The following is a 17,520-nucleotide window of genomic DNA, read 5'->3' as shown; positions in this document are numbered from 1 at the left end:
TATCTGAAGTGGCTCCTCCCACCCTGCTACATTCACGGCGTTCAAAGCTCTATTTCCCACTAAATAGGAAACTCAGTGATATGAGTGCAATTTATATTTTGAATAGCATGGTATTCTGTAGCGGTAGGTTTCATGTTACATGCTTTAGAATATCATATATGAAATGAAAATATTAGGCTACATAGGCTTTATCTTTTTCTTGTCAAAGAGAGAGGATGGCAGCTGCACCTTTTTATACTTTTCATACCTTTTCAGGTGGAGAATATTTTATCTGAGTGAGACAGAACAAGTTGAAAGGAATGTTATGTTTTTATTGGCATCATCCACACCCAACTGCAGGGAATGAACTGTACAAGTAAACAGAATGAAAACAAAAAGTCCTTTGTGTTTAAAGTGTGGCCTGTAGCCAGATTACTTCTTTCTTGTAAATGTAGAAAGGGTTTTACTTTCCATTCATTCTGGTCTCTTAGAATGTCGCACCATAACCATAACAGTTGTTTGCCACTTTTGGAAAACCACTGAAATTCAGATTCTGCTCCCAAAAATGTGTGTCAACATTACAAGTGCAGTCTGATGTAAGGCTAAATGGCACAGCAATTTTCCTGTAATTTGGTAGAAAAGCAGCCTCAAAAGATAACGCTGGCACGTCATCAACCAACCCAATAAAGGAGTAAAGCCATCAGTGGCTCACTGATGTGTTCTTCATAGTTTTTGGACAACATAGGAGCTACACAGATAATAGTTGTTAGCACTAAGCAGTGGTCGAATGTAACTAAGTAAATTTACTCTGTTTAAATTTCTGACATTCTTGTACTTTAATTAATGCTACATTATACTTAAACTTCTACTCCCCTAGATTTTAGAGGTATACTGTACTTTTTACTTCACTACATGTATTTGATACATAAAAAACATATGCTTATATGATGTGATGCAGATCTGTGCTAAGATCTACCCAGCTGTGCACCAAGAACTTAAAATTGGCTCCAAATTGATGAACTACAACAATAAAATATATATTTTTTAGTAAAAAACTGAATGATATATGAATAAAACAACTTGAAGGACTTGACCAATCAGCTGTTTTATTGTTACATAATACATTCACAACACAGCAACACATATATAATAACAAATATATGGAAAGAATAAAAAAGAAATCAATACCAAAAAGGTTACACAGTGTGATTTAATATTTTATTTCCATAAGGTTGGTGGATTTACTTTGTAAACTTCCATCAGAGCTACAGGAGACATTTTACAGCAGTTTTTACTATAGTTTGACTATTAGAGCTCCTCAAAACAGGACTGCTTGTGTAAAATAGGTGGCATGCTCCTATATATAACAACCCAAAGTCATAGACCCAACAACCACTTATAGATTTCAGATCATTAGTTAATTTGAATGTGAAACACATGTATTTCTATTTTGTTAAATCTTCTATATACTGTTTCCTTCTCTATTTACAGTTTATTTGCTCAGTATTTTAAGAAAAGTAATCACAGTGGTTCTCTTCTCAGGTGACAGGAACCAGCACACAGTTTAAAGCACAGATGCAAGTTCTTCCATAAGGTAAGAGACCTAAATGGACAAATTAATTAAGCATTAAACTAATCTGATAATAATAACTCAATTCACAGAATACCCCTTTAGAAGAAAAACAAGAATCTGAAATGAACTGTATAGGATTGCAACAACTTACATGTCAATGTCAACCTATTATTTTTTTATTTGATTCATTCAAATGGATTCCAAGGATTATACGTTCTTTCATACAAAGCATTAAGTTTGTTCAAGACCACTTCAAATGTCTTTTGTACTACACTCCCTGGTGTAATGAATATCTCAGCTCCCTTTTCTATTGTAGTAGCTGGCGGAGCCATGTTTAAAGCTGTCTCAGCTTGATGTTCCACCACTTCTGCCAATTCTTCTGCTAACACATTCAGAGATTTTGAATGTAACAACACAGCTGAGACAGTTGCTACTAACCCAGCTATGACTGCGAACCCCACTAAACCTCTGATCCATGTTCGTCCTGCATTGTTCACCTGCTTCTTAAGGATGTTGCTCATAGCCTGTTTTCTGATCTCTTCATATGACATGTTTCCTAATGAGTGTCTAATACGCCGTTCCTCTTCCTGGATTCTTCTCTCTACTTCTTGCAACTTTTCATCTGTGTAGTATTCTCCATTGTTTTCCATCACTATATTATCTATGGTGTTGAGCAGCTCTGCCACCTGGAACAGGTTACTTCTGTATTCATCCTCTCCGTTGGTCTTCCAGTATTTATTATCAACGACGTGGCACCGGCCGCCGCACTTCTTCACCAGATCACTGAGACCTTCATTTTGCTCAACATACTCCTTCATTTTCTTTCCTTCAGGGAGCTGGTCACCGTGAGTGAAGACAATAACAGCATATTTTAGAGCATCTTCAGAGAAATATTCACACAGTTGTGTGATGACATCCTTCTCGTGCTCTGTGAATCTCTCCACTTTAAGCACAATGAGAAAAGCATGAGGCCCAGGAGCGCACTCTGTGATACACCTCAGTATCTCACGCTTCATCTCCTCCTCAGACCTGCCTGCATCAAAGAAACCAGGAGCGTCGATCAAAGTGATGCTTCTTTCATTGACACATTTGGTTTCGACTGGAGAACAATGTGTTTTCGAGTCATCAAATTGCCTAATTTTGAACGTGGCCTCTCCAAATATGGTGTTCGCCAGGCTGCTCTTTCCAACTCCAGTTTTCCCCAGTAGGACAATCCTCCTTGTTTTCAGCACTAGAAGAGAATAATAAATCTTTATCAATAAATCAGTGTCAATATCTTGCCCCTTGGTTCTAGAAATGTTTTCCCATTCATTTATTGTGCCACAATAATTATTACACAGTGGGAAATAAGGCTGAGGAAACAGAAGAATGTTTTATTGGAAAAAGTGAGATCAGCCCATTCAAAATGAAAAATAAGTTAAGCTAATGTTGAGAATTGTGTGGTCGTTCTGTTTTTGAATGCTGTTAGGTTACCTATTCTGATGCTTTTTACAAAACATTCCTTTTTAGGGATGCAAAGATCTGCGAATTCAGATGAAGTTCCTTGAGAAGATGATGACATCTAACATCATGAACAATATATCAACATTAACAACATTAACTTCAGATATTTATGAAGAGAATTTCATTGTCACCAAACTGCACTTCCTTTTTACAAGTATATTTCACGTTAATAAGAAACATGGTGGTGTTAATAGAAGAGGGGTGTATAATACTTATATATTCTTTATATATTTTTAGTCTATGTAATTCAAATAATAATTTAACACTTCCTATTTGGTGGATTATTACAAAAGATGCTTAAACAAATGAAAAAAATTTAATGAATGTGAATCGAACTTTGTCAGTACATTTGGTTGGAAGAGCTGTGTTGTTATTTCTTTGTTTTTGGTAACAGAGTTCTGCTGAGAGCTCAGACTGTGAAGCCAGAAAGCGATTCATGGCCTGCCTTAATATTCTTTTCATCTTAATTAGTTGACTCCATCCCCGACTAAATTCTGGGACACAGCTAGGTCATTTTTGACTGCCTGCTCCCTGACAACATCCATAACGTTAGCTGTTAACCACAGAAAAGGCCAGGAGCCTCATGTATAAAAGACTGCGCAGCTTTCATACCAGAAGATGGCATACGGACAAAACTTGAAAAGTACCTACGCAGAGAAATATTCACATGTATAAAACCGGTCATACGCCAGGTCCTGCGCACCTTTCCTTTATACATCACAATCAACGTGAAATTAAGCGCACATGAATTAATGACCGACCCCGCCTTGCCTCCTCCCATAAATTAATATGGAAATTACTATAAATGCGCCCCCGACATCATTCTTTGTCCAATCACAATGGGTTATCCCGCTGCAGACGAAAAAGATACAAACTTCAGCGATTGTGAGGTTGAGGTGCTGATCGCGGATGTGGAGGCGAGTTTGGCGGTTTGTCATCTTGGATAAGCAATAAAGAAAAAGCCCAGAATGACAAATGGTGACCGGGCGGTGAATGCACCGAACTGTGGCAGAAATAATAAAAAGAAATGTTTAATGTCGAAGTGGAAATGAAGAGAATAGCGGCAGCGCGACACCAGTTACAGAACAAATGCATCTCAGTGTCAGTCCAAATTACGCATTGCAGTTTGAACTCACTGATGTCATGCCATTTATTTTATTTATTAAATGTTAACAGGCTCAGTGAAACTGAGTCCAGCGCGAGGGAGACCTGACTCAGAGGAGGAGAGGTTACAGAGGATGACTGAAAGTATTTTCTAAGTGGATTTATCATTAATTTCCCGTCCTCATGTATAAAAGAGATTAAGTAGGCTAGCCTGCAAATTAAACAGTTGATAGTGTGAAAGATGTGAAACAATTTCGACATAATATGATCAAACTTTTATGGAGTAGGCTAGCCTATCAGCGCATATTATTATGTTTTCATAGACAACGTCACAGACGTAGGCTATGCCAGTGGAATCTTTATTCTGTAATGTTTAGTGATTTTCGGCACTTTTCAGTTAGAATTCGCCACGTTACAAAGCCAGAAAAGACTTTGCGGACGGCCCGCACATTCTCACGACTGCCCAACAGTTTGCGTGACGGCCCGCACATTCTCACGTCAAGTAAGCCTACATTTTTTATACATCACAAAAGTGTCCGTGAAAACCAGCGTACGCAAGCTTTTCGTGCGTACGCAACGTTTATACATGAGGCCAGTAGTTTTTCAGGCAAACAAACCATGTCCAACAGACATACCTCCTTAGCAAAGGTGACAAACAAAAATTAACACCATTTCTGCTAAAATATAAAATAACGTCAACTAAAATATGTTTTAATATGATATTAGAATTAGTTGTGAGTTTTGAAAATGCCCCAAAAGAATACAGAATTTTGAATATTTTGTATTTATGTAAACATATTTAATGCTCATTGTTTACACAATAGCATCAATAAATAATCTTCACTTACTGTTCATAATGTGAAAAGTAGAAGTGCAAAAAATTAGTCAGATCCACGAGAAGTCTCTGAGTCTTTCCTCTTGTTCTCGCTCTGACGATAGATTGTAGAAAATAGGCTCCACCTCTGGATTTGTTTTTATCTACTTGTCTGACTGGTTTCCTGCAGGCTAAATGAGCAACACACATTGCGTTTGATTTCATTTAAAGTGTATTATGCATAAGCAACAGTAATAACTATGGTCTACTACAAATGGCTACATAACACTAAATATGTCATGATATAGGACAAAAATATCTAGCAGTTGCTGACCATTCTTCCATATATTTTAATAGGCTACTTCTAGCTTTTTTGTCCAGGAAAATAATCTGACTGGTTTCCTGCAGGCTAAATGAGCAACACACATTGCGTTTGATTTCATTTAAAGTGTATTATGCATAAGCAACAGTAATAACTATGGTCTACTACAAATGGCTACATAACACTAAATATGTCATGATATAGGACAAAAATATCTAGCAGTTGCTGACCATTCTTCCATATGTTTTAATAGGCTACTTCTAGCTTTTTTGTCCAGGAAAATAATAATTAACCCTGAAAATGATGTCGAATTTTGATTTAAATCTTTATTTTCACTGTCACAATATGACGCACATCTATCAATGTTTAATTCTGTAGAATCAACAAAGGGATGTATTTCAGTTTTAATACAGGAATCGCTTAGTTTATCCCAAAATCTCCATTCATGTTTAGAAGTTGAAATGTACATGATGAAGATATTTCAGCCTTCATTTATTTTTGCATTCATTGTTTCTCAAGAAATGAAACTCTGACTCATAAGTCTGGCAGCATAGGCAAGGCCTTCAAAGCAAATCTGTACAATCCCACAGAGTATTTGGTTGCTACAATGAAGTTATGTGAAATTGTGTTCACCAACTGTCGGTACAAAATGTAGTATTTATGTGTGATAGTCCATCAACCCAGTTTCCATCACTGGTCTGGTTGTTAATGGCAGCAGTAGATCCCTCCACCACTCAATCATTTCTGAGGCTCGCATCTGGCAGTTCAAAGTTCAGCTCGACTAGCTGCCTTTTTATTAACATGAGAGGGCCCTTAGCTGATGAGACAAGCGAAGAGGGTTTAATGGAAAATAGACACTTGGAAACAGATTTAGTAGTTTGCTGAATTATTGTAATGATTCATATTGTAACAACAAGCACATCCATGTAAGAATTCAATTTATAATGTGTAAACATGTACCTTGAATCTGACAGTAAGTCTAAACAGCATTGCCGCATGCCATAAAATAATGATCTTGTTCCTAGGTTGACTATCTTTAAGATTAATATGATAATTTTAGATAATTTTCATCAAACAGTTCCTTAAATCATCCAGAGTACATCTGAGGATTTGTTCATAAATCAAAGTATTGCACAAATAATATTTGTTGCCTGTGGATGGCGCCAGATGAAAGGTTAAGGGATCATCGAACAATTCCTTTATAATTATCATGAAGCCTAAATATCTCCTAATAATTAAAACATTGTGTCAAGTTAGTAATGTATTCTATGGATAATTCATCCTGCAAGCTTTGCTTTTAACTGGCATACCCATTTATTTCTTTTTAAGTTCTGTGAGTGGCAGAATCAAGTACAGGATGTTTCTCAGTGTTGACGCTGATATAATGCTGCCATCTACATTTACTTCAACACTGTAGCTAAAGCACATCATTGAAATAATTGAACTTGAGTTAAGTATTTTCATTTCATGTCTAATTCAACTCTTCTACATTCCAGAGTAAAATATTTTTACTTCACAACATCTATCTGACATATATAGAATACTTTCTAGTTGCTTAACAAAACATAGGATGGAAATAAGATGCAATGTTACATTATACAAACATGTGTTACGTCCCTAATCCGTCTAGGGGTCAGAGGACGTAAACAGTTAAAATAATAACCCGGTAGAGAAACAAAAGATATCCGGCAACGCTTTCAACAAGAACTCAAAGGATTTATTGTACAAACTAAACAAAACGATCTTCAAAAAGAAGACGAATCAACCAAACAAAATAGGACACCACTGGCTCTGGTAGTCGGCAGACTTCTCTCTCTGTCCTCTGGCTTCCACTGCGCCTTCACTCTTTGGCTTCCACTGCCCGCACCACACACTCTGTCTGGTACCTTTAACACCTTTTGCTGATTAGCAGATCAGCTGCAGCTCACACCTGAAAGGAATCTCACACACACACACACACACACACACACACAACCACAAAACAAGGCACGTAACACCCCCTCCCATAAGAGGAAACCCCTCCTCTCTTACGCACGCTGATGCAACATCATCACAAATCAACACATCACTAACAAGGTTCACCATCATGTTCACATCACCATCACTGACCCACCGGTCTAGCTGGAATCCCACTCATGTTTGTCCAAGTAGTCTCACCCACGGGACAGCGCATCAGCCACGATGTTGTCAGATCCCATCTTGTGTTTGATGCATATGTTGTAGCGCTGAGCCAGGAGGGCCCAGCGCATCAAACGCTGGTTGCTGTTATACATCTGGGCTAAGAACACAAGCGGGTTATGGTCAGTGAACACTGTAACAGGAAAGGAACTGCATCCCACGTATACTTCAAAATGCTGTAGAATGCAAGGAGCATGGCTAAGGTCTCCTTCTCGATAGTGGAGTAGTTCAGCTGATGGCGCTTGAACTTTGTTGAGAAGAAACAAACAGGATGACACACATTCCCATCACCGTCCTGTAACAACACCGCACCAGCTCCAGTGGCACTGGCATCCACCTCAAGCTGGAAAGGTCAGAGAAATGTCAGGCGCAGTCAGCACAGGAGCACTACAGAGGAGAGACTTAGCAGAGTTAAAAGCATGGTCACACTCATCATTCCACACAAAAGGAACCACAGGACTACACAATCTGGTCAGAGGAGCGACTACTACCGAGAAGTTCTTACAGAAACAGCGATAGTAACCTGTCATGCCTAAGAAACGCTGCAGTTCTCGCCTAGTGCTGGGCACTGGTAGCGACACAACAGCAGCTACCTTAGCGTCCACTGGACGGACCTGCCCCTGACCAACCTGCTTACCAAGGTAGGTAACTGTAGCCTTACCAAACTCCATTCGGGGCAAAGGGAAAGAGTCTGACACAGTAACAGCATTCACTTTGCGAAAATCAGTACAGAAGCGAGGACTAACATCAGACTTCAGCGCCAACAAGCACGGAGAACTCCATGGACTATAGCTGGGCTTGGCAAGGCCATTCTCTACCAGATAGCTAACCTCTTTTCTCATGGCTTCCCTTTTAGCCAGCGGAGAGCGATAGGCATGCTGTTTAATGGGAGCGGCATCGCCCACATCAATGTCGTGCTCTAGCACACTTGTACGTGATAGTACAACGCGTAAAACACCAGGATACCTGCCAAGCAAGCTAATCACATCCTGTTTGTGAGGCACGGGAAGATAGGACAGCTGCTGGTCGATTGTAGACAAGAACTCAGAGTCAGCTAGCCTACCACACAGATAACCCTCAAGGGGTGTCAACAAATCGACCTCCAACTCAGGCTGAGTACCGACGAGAGAAGAAACCCCTACCACAGCCATGTCTGAGGTCTTGTCTGGCCCTCTCAGGTCATCCCTGGGATAAGAAGATTTCAGCATGTTAATGACACAAACGTGTCTTCCGTCTACGCTCAGGCGTACGGATAACATAGTCTGTGTCTGAGACTTTACCTTCCACCATGTACGGACCTGAGAACCTGGCGGCAAGAGCAGAGCCAGGTGTGGGCAGCAAGACCAGCACTTTATCGCCTGCGTCGAACTGCCGCACAACTTTCTTCTTGTCAAAACGTCTCTTCATGTTGACCTGAGATGACCGTGACTCCTTGGCCAACCATGTAGCGTGGTGCAGACGCTCCCTACAGCGGGATACAAAGTCCAACACATTATTTTCACAGGAGGTATCACCCACTAGTTTCTCCTTCAACACTTTCAACAGGCCACGCATATTGTGACCAAACACTAGCTCTGCTGGGCTAAACCCTAGGGACTCCTGCTTTGCATCACGGTTAGCAAAGAGAACAAAAGGCACACCCTCATCCCAGTCATTCCCTGTCTCGTAACAGTACTTCTTCAGCATTGACTTGAAAGTCTGGTGCCAGCGCTCAAGCGCACCCTGCGACTCAGGACGATAAGCACTGGACACAGAGTGGGAGATACCGAGAGACTGGAGAGTCTGCTTGAAAATCCTGGACAGGAAGTTTGTTCCCTGATCAGTCTGTACGGTCTTCGGCAGACCATAAGTCGTAAAGAACTTAATCAATGCTTTAGTAACCGCCTTAGCGGTTATCTTGCGCAAAGGAATGGCCTCAGGAAAGCGGGTAGAAATACACATCATGGTGAGCAAAAACTGATTCCCAGACTTGGCTTTGGGCAATGGACCCACACAGTCAACCAGAACATGCTCAAAGGGCTCACCAACTGCAGGGACAGGCCGCAGCGGAGCAGGGGGCACAGGCTGATTAGGCTTACCTACCATCTGGCAAGTACTGCAATTAGATCCGAAGATGTGTGATTGTCACTCCCTTTTTCTTGTTGTGCATATAAGCTCAGTGTTTCTTTTCACTCATTGAATAACTTTTTCCACACTGAGCTGATGTGCTTTTTGTGAAACTGTGTTCCTCCTATATTTGCAAATGTATCTTAAAGGTATTGTGGAGGATTTTCCCGAATTTTAGAAAAGAACCGCCCTCTGTACTTTTTGAAAAAATGCACATGCGCAACACTCTGCCTGCACTCTGAGTGCACTGTTTACAAGTTGCTGTCGGCATGGCTCATACAAGCCTACTTTCCAAAAGAAGATTTGCACTTTTTCACAAATTGATATGTTTACCGTGTGTGCGCGGTGCGTGACTTGTACCAGGGCTAGCATCGCTAATCATAGCTTAGCTACATCAACTTTTAGTAGCAGTGATTTTAAAAGGATTTCTCCAAATAGCATGCCAAACTTTACCTGTCGAGTAGAAACTTCGCGACTGAGGCATCAGTGGGAAGCCCAACCTGTGCTTTTAGCGCACGCCAGCGTGTGAAATGGTCTCCCAAAAACACTCTTGTCTTGAGAACGGCGAGCTTCCATGAACGGCTGAAACCGTAGCTCACCACACATACACACCTGAAAGTACTCATGCGCAGAAAGCGAAAACTACCTAGGGACGTGCACGTACGACGGCCATACGTATACATATCACCAGACTGATTGACAACTAGGAGGACCAATTATTTTGATGATCCACCCGGAAAAAGAAAATCCTCCACAATACCTTTAATAAAATACAAAAACCTAACTTGGTTTAGTCTTTGACTGTCTTATTTGTTATACTTTACTAAACTTTCAAAACTTTACTGCTGCTGCAAAAGAAACTTCTACAACACCAGTCAGACCCAATAAACAAAAGTTCTATGGGTCATTTATACTATTTGTACTATTTGAGTTTTGTGAAATTATAACATAACATGACAAAGGTTTTAAAAAAAGTAATTTAAAATAAATTATCACTAAAAATAATAATAAAAAAAGAATTACAACACAAAGAATTAAACAAACAAACTACATCAGATTAAAGACAAATCATTTATGAAGATGAGTTTAAAACAGAAGGGAGTTAACAGCTAGCCAATATAACCTGTTCAAGATTTAAAAAAAAAAACATTTGTTATGTCAAAACAGTGTTGTGTTGTGTTTTTTTAAACACTATTATGAAGCACGATCTGATATCACCAAGTAATTAACAGTCCAGGATCAATGACAAAGTTGTTTGCCCTGGATTAACATTATAACCAACCAATCAGTGGCACGTTTTGCTTGTGATGTCATTAATAGTGCGACGTGATGGCAAATTCAAAAAAGAAAAAAAAACGTCTGCCAGTTTCACTATCGTAACGGCCGCCCGTTCTAGAGCTGCCGCCGATGCTTCACTATCGTGCTTAAAAGGTAAGATTAGCCTACTTCCAAGAGTTTGAACGTCTTCAAAACATTATAGAGTTGATGTGTAGCTAAGCTAAACAAGTTAATAAGATAACTAGCATGACCAGCTAGTGTGCTAGCAGTAATTCAATTGGAAAGGGTTGAGCTACCAAATGTGATATTGATAAGAAATAAAATATCACGTTCCAGTTCTATCTCTTAACGAGATGGAATGTCTGTCATTAGGCTAACCACTTTAATCCTATGAAAACACGCTACCTAGCATGACCAGCTAATGTACTAGCAGACTTGTGGTGGTATGATCTAGCTAGCCTAAAGAGCTAACGTGTAGACTAAACAAGCTAATACAGATAACTAGCATGACCAGCTAGTGTGCTAGCAGTAATTCAATTGGAAAGGGTTGAGCTACCAAGTGTGATACTGATAAGAAATAAAATATAACTGTCCAGTTCTATCTCTTAACGAGATGGAATGTCTGTCATTAGGCTAACCCCTTTAATCCTATGAAAACACGCTACCTAGCATGACCAGCTAGTGTGCTAGCAGACTTGTGGTGGTATGATCTAGCTAGCCTAAAGAGCTAACGTGTAGACTAAACAAGCTAATACAGATAACTAGCATGACCAGCTAGTGTGCTAGCAGACTTATGGTGGTATGAACTAGCCTAAAGGTAGCTTACTACTAAAATGTTCATGCTAAGCCTGTGTGAGTCTGTAGACGTTTTTTGCAATGTGTGTTTTAATCGAAGTTGATAGCATTAGCAACTTATATGTGCAATGCTACAATTAGCTGCAAGTGATTAAGTGTTGATCCTGGACCACTACAACATCACATTCATCCTGGACTGTTGTTTATTGTTTGTCCTGGATAATCACAGTCAGTTATTCTGTGCTGTCATTAAGTGTTGATCCAGGATCACTACAGCATCACATACATCCTGGACCGACACAGAGTGACATTCATTCTTATCTTGTCCACGCCTTATTTTAATCACTCAAATCTATGTTTCAGAAAACAGATTGTCTGGTAAGTGTGAAAGGTTACATAATAAAGTGTAATTAATCATTAGTGCATTTCAAAGTATATCTTAAAGATATCCTTTCCCTTTTTATTATTCGATTACCTTGTGGGAACGTGCGGACCTCTCACAATTTTCCTCTCTCAAGACTCTATTCGAGGACTTGTAAATTTCAGATGAGGTTCCAACTAATTTTACTGTGTTTTTTCCACAGACAAACTCCGTTGAAGATGTTGGAGAACACTTTATGATGTGGATTGTGGACACTTAGTGCCTAATCGGGAAATTGGACCAATTACAGTTTTAGTTTTAAAATAATAAATAATAAATAAAATCATTTAATAAACATTCTGAGTTTTTTATCATTTCATCCATTTTCATGTATGTGCAAATTAATACACACAAGAAGACTGTCTAATCAAGTTCAAGTACTTTATTGTCATGTACTCCAAAGGGTGGTGTTCCTGGAAGACAGCAATTGAGGTCAAGGTAAAATGCAGGTTAAAATAAGAGTCCAGGTTTTGCAGTTTTTCCATTTGAATACTGTGAACCTTGCTGATGTGGCATCACAAAAACATCAAGTTTGGCTTTCTTGGATCCACATTCTTTTTTCTTCATTGATGACAGCTTTTTAAATATCCTCCATTTCTGAAAGAAAAGAGCACATGGTTTTACCTCCACAGACTTTACTTAAAATACTTTCCATTATAGTTAATAAATAACTCAGCAGCTAAAGTTAACCTAACTGGGCATTTGAAACCAAACCAAAACTTAAGCCATGTGCCCTGATAGATTAGCCTTAGGTGACCTTGAACAACAGGGCTATAGATCGCATAATGCCGGAGTTATGATTTAATAACAATTACTCTGGGGCTGTAATGCTGTGATTGTCCTGGACTACCACTTAACAGTCCAGGATAAATGTCACTCTGTGGTGGTCCTGGATCAACACTTAATGACAGCACAGAATAACTGACTGATTGTCCAGGACAAACAATAAACAACAGTCCAGGATGAATGTGATGTTGTAGTGGTCCAGGATCAACACTTAATCACTTGCAGCTAATTGTAGCATTGCACATATAAGTTGCTAATGCTATCAACTTTGATTAAAACACACATTGCTAAGGTGTTTTGTCTGTAATGTTAGTTATGCAAAAAACGTCTACAGACTCACACATGCTTAGCATGAACATTTTAGTAGTAAGCTACCTTTAGGCTAGTTCATACCACCATAAGTCTGCTAGCACACTAGCTGGTCATGCTAGGTAGCGTGTTTTCATAGGATTAAAGTGGTTAGCCTAATGACAGACATTCCATCTCGTTAAGAGATAGAACTGGACAGTTATATTTTATTTCTTATCAATATCACATTTGGTAGCTCAACCCTTTCCAATTGAATTACTGCTAGCACACTAGCTGGTCATACTAGTTATCTTATTAACTTGTTTAGCCTAGCTACACATCAACTCTATAATGTTTTGAAGACGTTCAAACTCTTGGAAGTAGGCTAATCTTACCTTTTAAGCACGATAGTGAAGCATCGCCGGCAGCTCTAGAACGGGCGGCCGTTACGATAGTGAAACTGGCAGACGTTTTTTTTTTCTTTTTTGAATTTGCCATCACGTCGCACTATTAATGACATCACAAGCAAAACGTGCCACTGATTGGTTGGTTAAAATGTTAATCCAGGGCAAACAACTTTGTCATTGATCCTGGACTGTTAATTACTTGGTGATATCAGATCGTGCCTATTGCGAAGCCTCTGACAGGGAACAAGTGTTTCACTAATGCCAGTAAACAGGGCATTACTGAAGGTAAGACAGAAGGTCCTGAATGCATGAATGACAGTTTCCAGATGAGCAGGTTGAAGTTGAACCTCGTGTGATGCTCAGCAGAGGCCACTGCACGTCAGCTGTTTAGGGGTTTAGGTTGGTGGCTGTGGTTGGAAACGTACAGGTTGAAAATAATGTTATTATGATTGTTTGATGAATAGAAACAGTCTTATTGAGCTGGAGAGTATTGACAGGCTGTATAACCAGACTAACATGACATTATCTGAAGTGGCTCCATCCAACCTGCTACATTCACGGCATTCAAAGCTCTATTTCCCACTAAATAGGAAACTCAGTGATATGAGTGCAATTTATATTTTGAATAGCATGGTATTCTGTAGCTGTAGGTTTCATGTTACATGCTTTAGAATATCATACATATGAAATGAAAATATTAGGCTACATAGGCTTTATCTTTTTCTTGTCAAAGAGAGAGGATGGCAGCTGCACCTTTTTATACTTTTCATACCTTTTCAGGTGGAGAATATTTTATCTGAGTGAGACAGAACAAGTTGAAAGGAATGTTATGTTTTATTGGCATCATCCACACCCAACTGCAGGGAATGAACTGTACAAGTAAACAGAATGAAAACAAAAAGTCCTTTGTGTTTAAAGTGTGGCCTGTAGCCAGATTACTTCTTTCTTGTAAATGTAGAAAGGGTTTTACTTTCCATTCATTCTGGTCTCTTAGAATGTCGCACCATAAATATTACAGTTGTTTGCTACTTTTGGAAAACCTCAGAAATTTAGATTAAAGTCTGCTACCAAAAATGTGTGTCAACATTACAAGTGTAGTCTGATAGTTAAAGGTACAATATGTAACATTTCTGCTAATGCCATCCACAGATACAGTCAACCCTAAGGATTCACTCTGCTACATCCATGTTTAACACTAAAACATGATTTATAAAATCATGCCAACAATTATTAGGCTATTTTAAAAGCTTAGTATTTCATGCAAAAAATGTAAGTATAAAAGCTTTATGCTGCCTTACACCTTATTGTAGGCCCAGTTTATTATGCAACTTCATTTTATACAATATACTGTATGTAGTAGGGGGTCCCTGCTCCGACTCTCTTTCAGTTAAGGGATCCTTAAAAAAAACGTTGAAGAACCCTGGTTTACAGTATATGCCCTAAACAACACATAATACAGACACTCAGTGGTAACCTAAGAAAAGATAGAATTTTTTTTTATCCCAAGGGGAAATTGCTGTGCAGCAGTTGTAAAACAAAGTAGGAAAGAGTGCAAATATAAAATAATAAGGTACAAATTCAAAATATATACAATGCCAAAACAGGTTATCAGTATGGATCATGAAATACTGTATAAACATGTTAACATTAAAGATCAGACGTGTATCTACAATATCAAGTATTGGTAAGTATAAGTGTGTATTTCAGAAAGAAAATAACTTGTGAAACAGGAATAAGCAATTAACTAAAGTTTTAAGCTCAGATGATTACAATTTATAATATATATGAGTTAGCATAATCAGCTTAATGGTTAAAGATAGTTTAGAACTCAATTTTCATGCAATCTTCAGGGACACATGAATTTGTAATGATAAATTACTTCTTCAAGGATTAGGGTTCATTAAAGGTTCTGACTCTGTTTTAACTTTGGCGGTAATATGTTTTGCTTTAAAGACAGATAGTGCTTCATCCTTGAAAGCGTCTGCTGTCCTCTTTATTGCTTCCAGTGGTATGCCTGCTCCCTTAGCTGCTTTGTGTCAGGTAAAACCTTTCACCGCTCCTGCTGCAGCATTTAGGCCTATCGTTACTATGTTCATTGCTGCTGCTGTTAGGCCTACTCCTCCTCCTGCTGCTACTGCTGCTGGTGCTCTAACTGCTGCTAATTTGCTAACAACGGCAACGCCTTCCATCAGTAAAACACCAAAAAGAGCTCCTAACACTACACCTGTTGCAGTACCTGCCAGTTTGCTCAAAAGCTTCTCAAATACATTGCCCTTAGCCTGCTCTCTGATCTCTTCCTCTGACATGTTTCCTGGTGACTGTCTAATGTCCTCCTCCTCTTGTTGTATTACATCCCCCGTTATTTGTAGCATCTCATTGGTGTAGTAGCTTCCTTTGTTTGACTCAACTATGTTCTCTATTGTGTTAAGTAGTTCCTTCACCTGGAACTGGTTGGTCCTGTATTCATCCTGTTGGTTGTTCTTCCAGTGTTTATTATCAACGACGTGGCAGCGGTCGTCGCCACACTTCTTCATCAGATCACTCATTGACTTATTCTGGATGAATTAATTTTCTGTCCTTCCTTAAGCTGGTCACCATGAGTGAAGACAATTCCGGCATATCTTAAAACTCCTTCAGAAAAGTACTGGTTTATTTTTGTGATGACAGCCTCCTCCTGCTCTTTGAATTTCTCCGCTTTAAGCACAATGAGAAAAGCATGAGGACCAGGAGCACACTCTGTGATACACCTCACTATCTCAGGCTTCATCTTCTCCTCAGATCTCTCTGTGTTGAAGAAACCAAGAGTGTCGATCAAATTGATGCTTCTTCCGTTGACAGATTTGATTCTTACTTGACATTCTCTTGTTTCAGAGAAGAGAGTGTGGCCGATTGTGAACAGTTTCTCTCCAAATATGGTGTTAGCCAGGCTGCTTTTCCCAGATCCAGTTTTTCCCAAGATGACAATTCTCCTTGTGTTTGACACTGAAAGATATTTATGTCTATCAATAGCACTGCACATTTTTATTTTGACATTTTTTTAAGATTTAAAAAAAGAGACCAACAAGCATATTTAGATCAAGAACAAATTGTGTCTAATCTCTTATAATATTACCAACAGTACCAATCACTAAATTTGCAAATACAATCACAGAATTCTTCAAATTATTTATTTTCCCTTTCATGAAACATATTGCTCACAGTGTAGAGCCTGGCTGTCATTTAAGAGATCAGCGCTGCGACACCAGCAGGCAAAACACATAAGAGTTCAGTAGCCTAAAGGCAACAGAGGAGTTTGTTCGGCTCTATTTACATAAATCAATAATCAATACTAATCCATTAAAATCTGACCAGAACAGCCTTATACGGACACTTACTGTAGATTGTCTCGGGACATCAATGTGAGAGTATTACAATTTACACTGTGTAAACAGACTTTAACAAGAACTTTATGTGCAGTGTTGGTAGAAATAACTGAAAGAAATGAACTTACCGTCCATGTTGTTAGAAGTGAAGTAGGCTAACTGTGGAGCGACAATAAGTCAAGGCAAGGCAGCTTTATTTATATAGCACATTTCAGCAACAGGGCAATTCAAAGTGCTTTACATAAAACATTAAAGAGCAGTTAGAAGACAATTAAAAACAATTTAAAAACATTAACCCTCATATTATGTTAAGGGTCAATTTGACCCATTTGCGTTTTTGTGTTGACCAAAATACTGGTTAACCTATCTTTTTCTCCATGAAATTGTATGACATTTCCTCATTTAGGGTCATGAACTTGTTCATAAAATCTGGACACACTGATGTGTAGTGGAATGTCTGTTCAGAGTTTGTATACAAAGATGATGCTGCGGGTCATTTTGACCCGGAGACTTTCAACACCCATTTAGGTGTGTGTGTGTGTGTGTGTGTGTGTGTGTGTGTGTGTGTGTGTGTGTGTGTGTGTGTGTGTGTGTGTGTGTGTGT

General features: G+C 39.0%; 1 protein-coding gene, 1 long non-coding RNA gene and 1 pseudogene across 2 annotated transcripts; all 3 read right to left on the bottom strand.

The window, feature by feature from the left end:
* Positions 1 to 1,654: 1,654 nt before the first annotated feature.
* LOC120572335 (GTPase IMAP family member 7-like) lies at positions 1,655 to 5,081 on the bottom strand. The gene is made up of 2 exons (XM_039821611.1): positions 5,008 to 5,081; positions 1,655 to 2,783 (listed from the first exon to the last, which is right to left on the bottom strand). Exons 1-2 carry the CDS (start codon positions 5,012 to 5,014, stop codon positions 1,738 to 1,740), a joined length of 1,053 nt encoding a protein of 350 aa, XP_039677545.1. The 5' UTR covers positions 5,015 to 5,081; the 3' UTR covers positions 1,655 to 1,737.
* A 7,359-nt stretch (positions 5,082 to 12,440) lies between these two features.
* Positions 12,441 to 13,597, bottom strand: LOC120572232. The gene is made up of 2 exons (XR_005641405.1): positions 13,543 to 13,597; positions 12,441 to 12,670 (listed from the first exon to the last, which is right to left on the bottom strand). It is a non-coding gene; the product is annotated as an uncharacterized LOC120572232 (long non-coding RNA).
* Positions 13,598 to 15,491: 1,894 nt separating this feature from the next.
* LOC120572305 lies at positions 15,492 to 17,051 on the bottom strand (annotated as a pseudogene).
* Between the last annotated feature and the right edge of the window lie 469 nt (positions 17,052 to 17,520).

Source organism: Perca fluviatilis, chromosome 14, assembly GCF_010015445.1.
Source record: "Perca fluviatilis chromosome 14, GENO_Pfluv_1.0, whole genome shotgun sequence".
In the NCBI taxonomy this organism is placed as follows: domain Eukaryota; kingdom Metazoa; phylum Chordata; class Actinopteri; order Perciformes; family Percidae; genus Perca; species Perca fluviatilis.
Note: the sequence above shows the minus strand (reverse complement) of the source record. Positions and strands in the feature narration are given on the sequence as shown.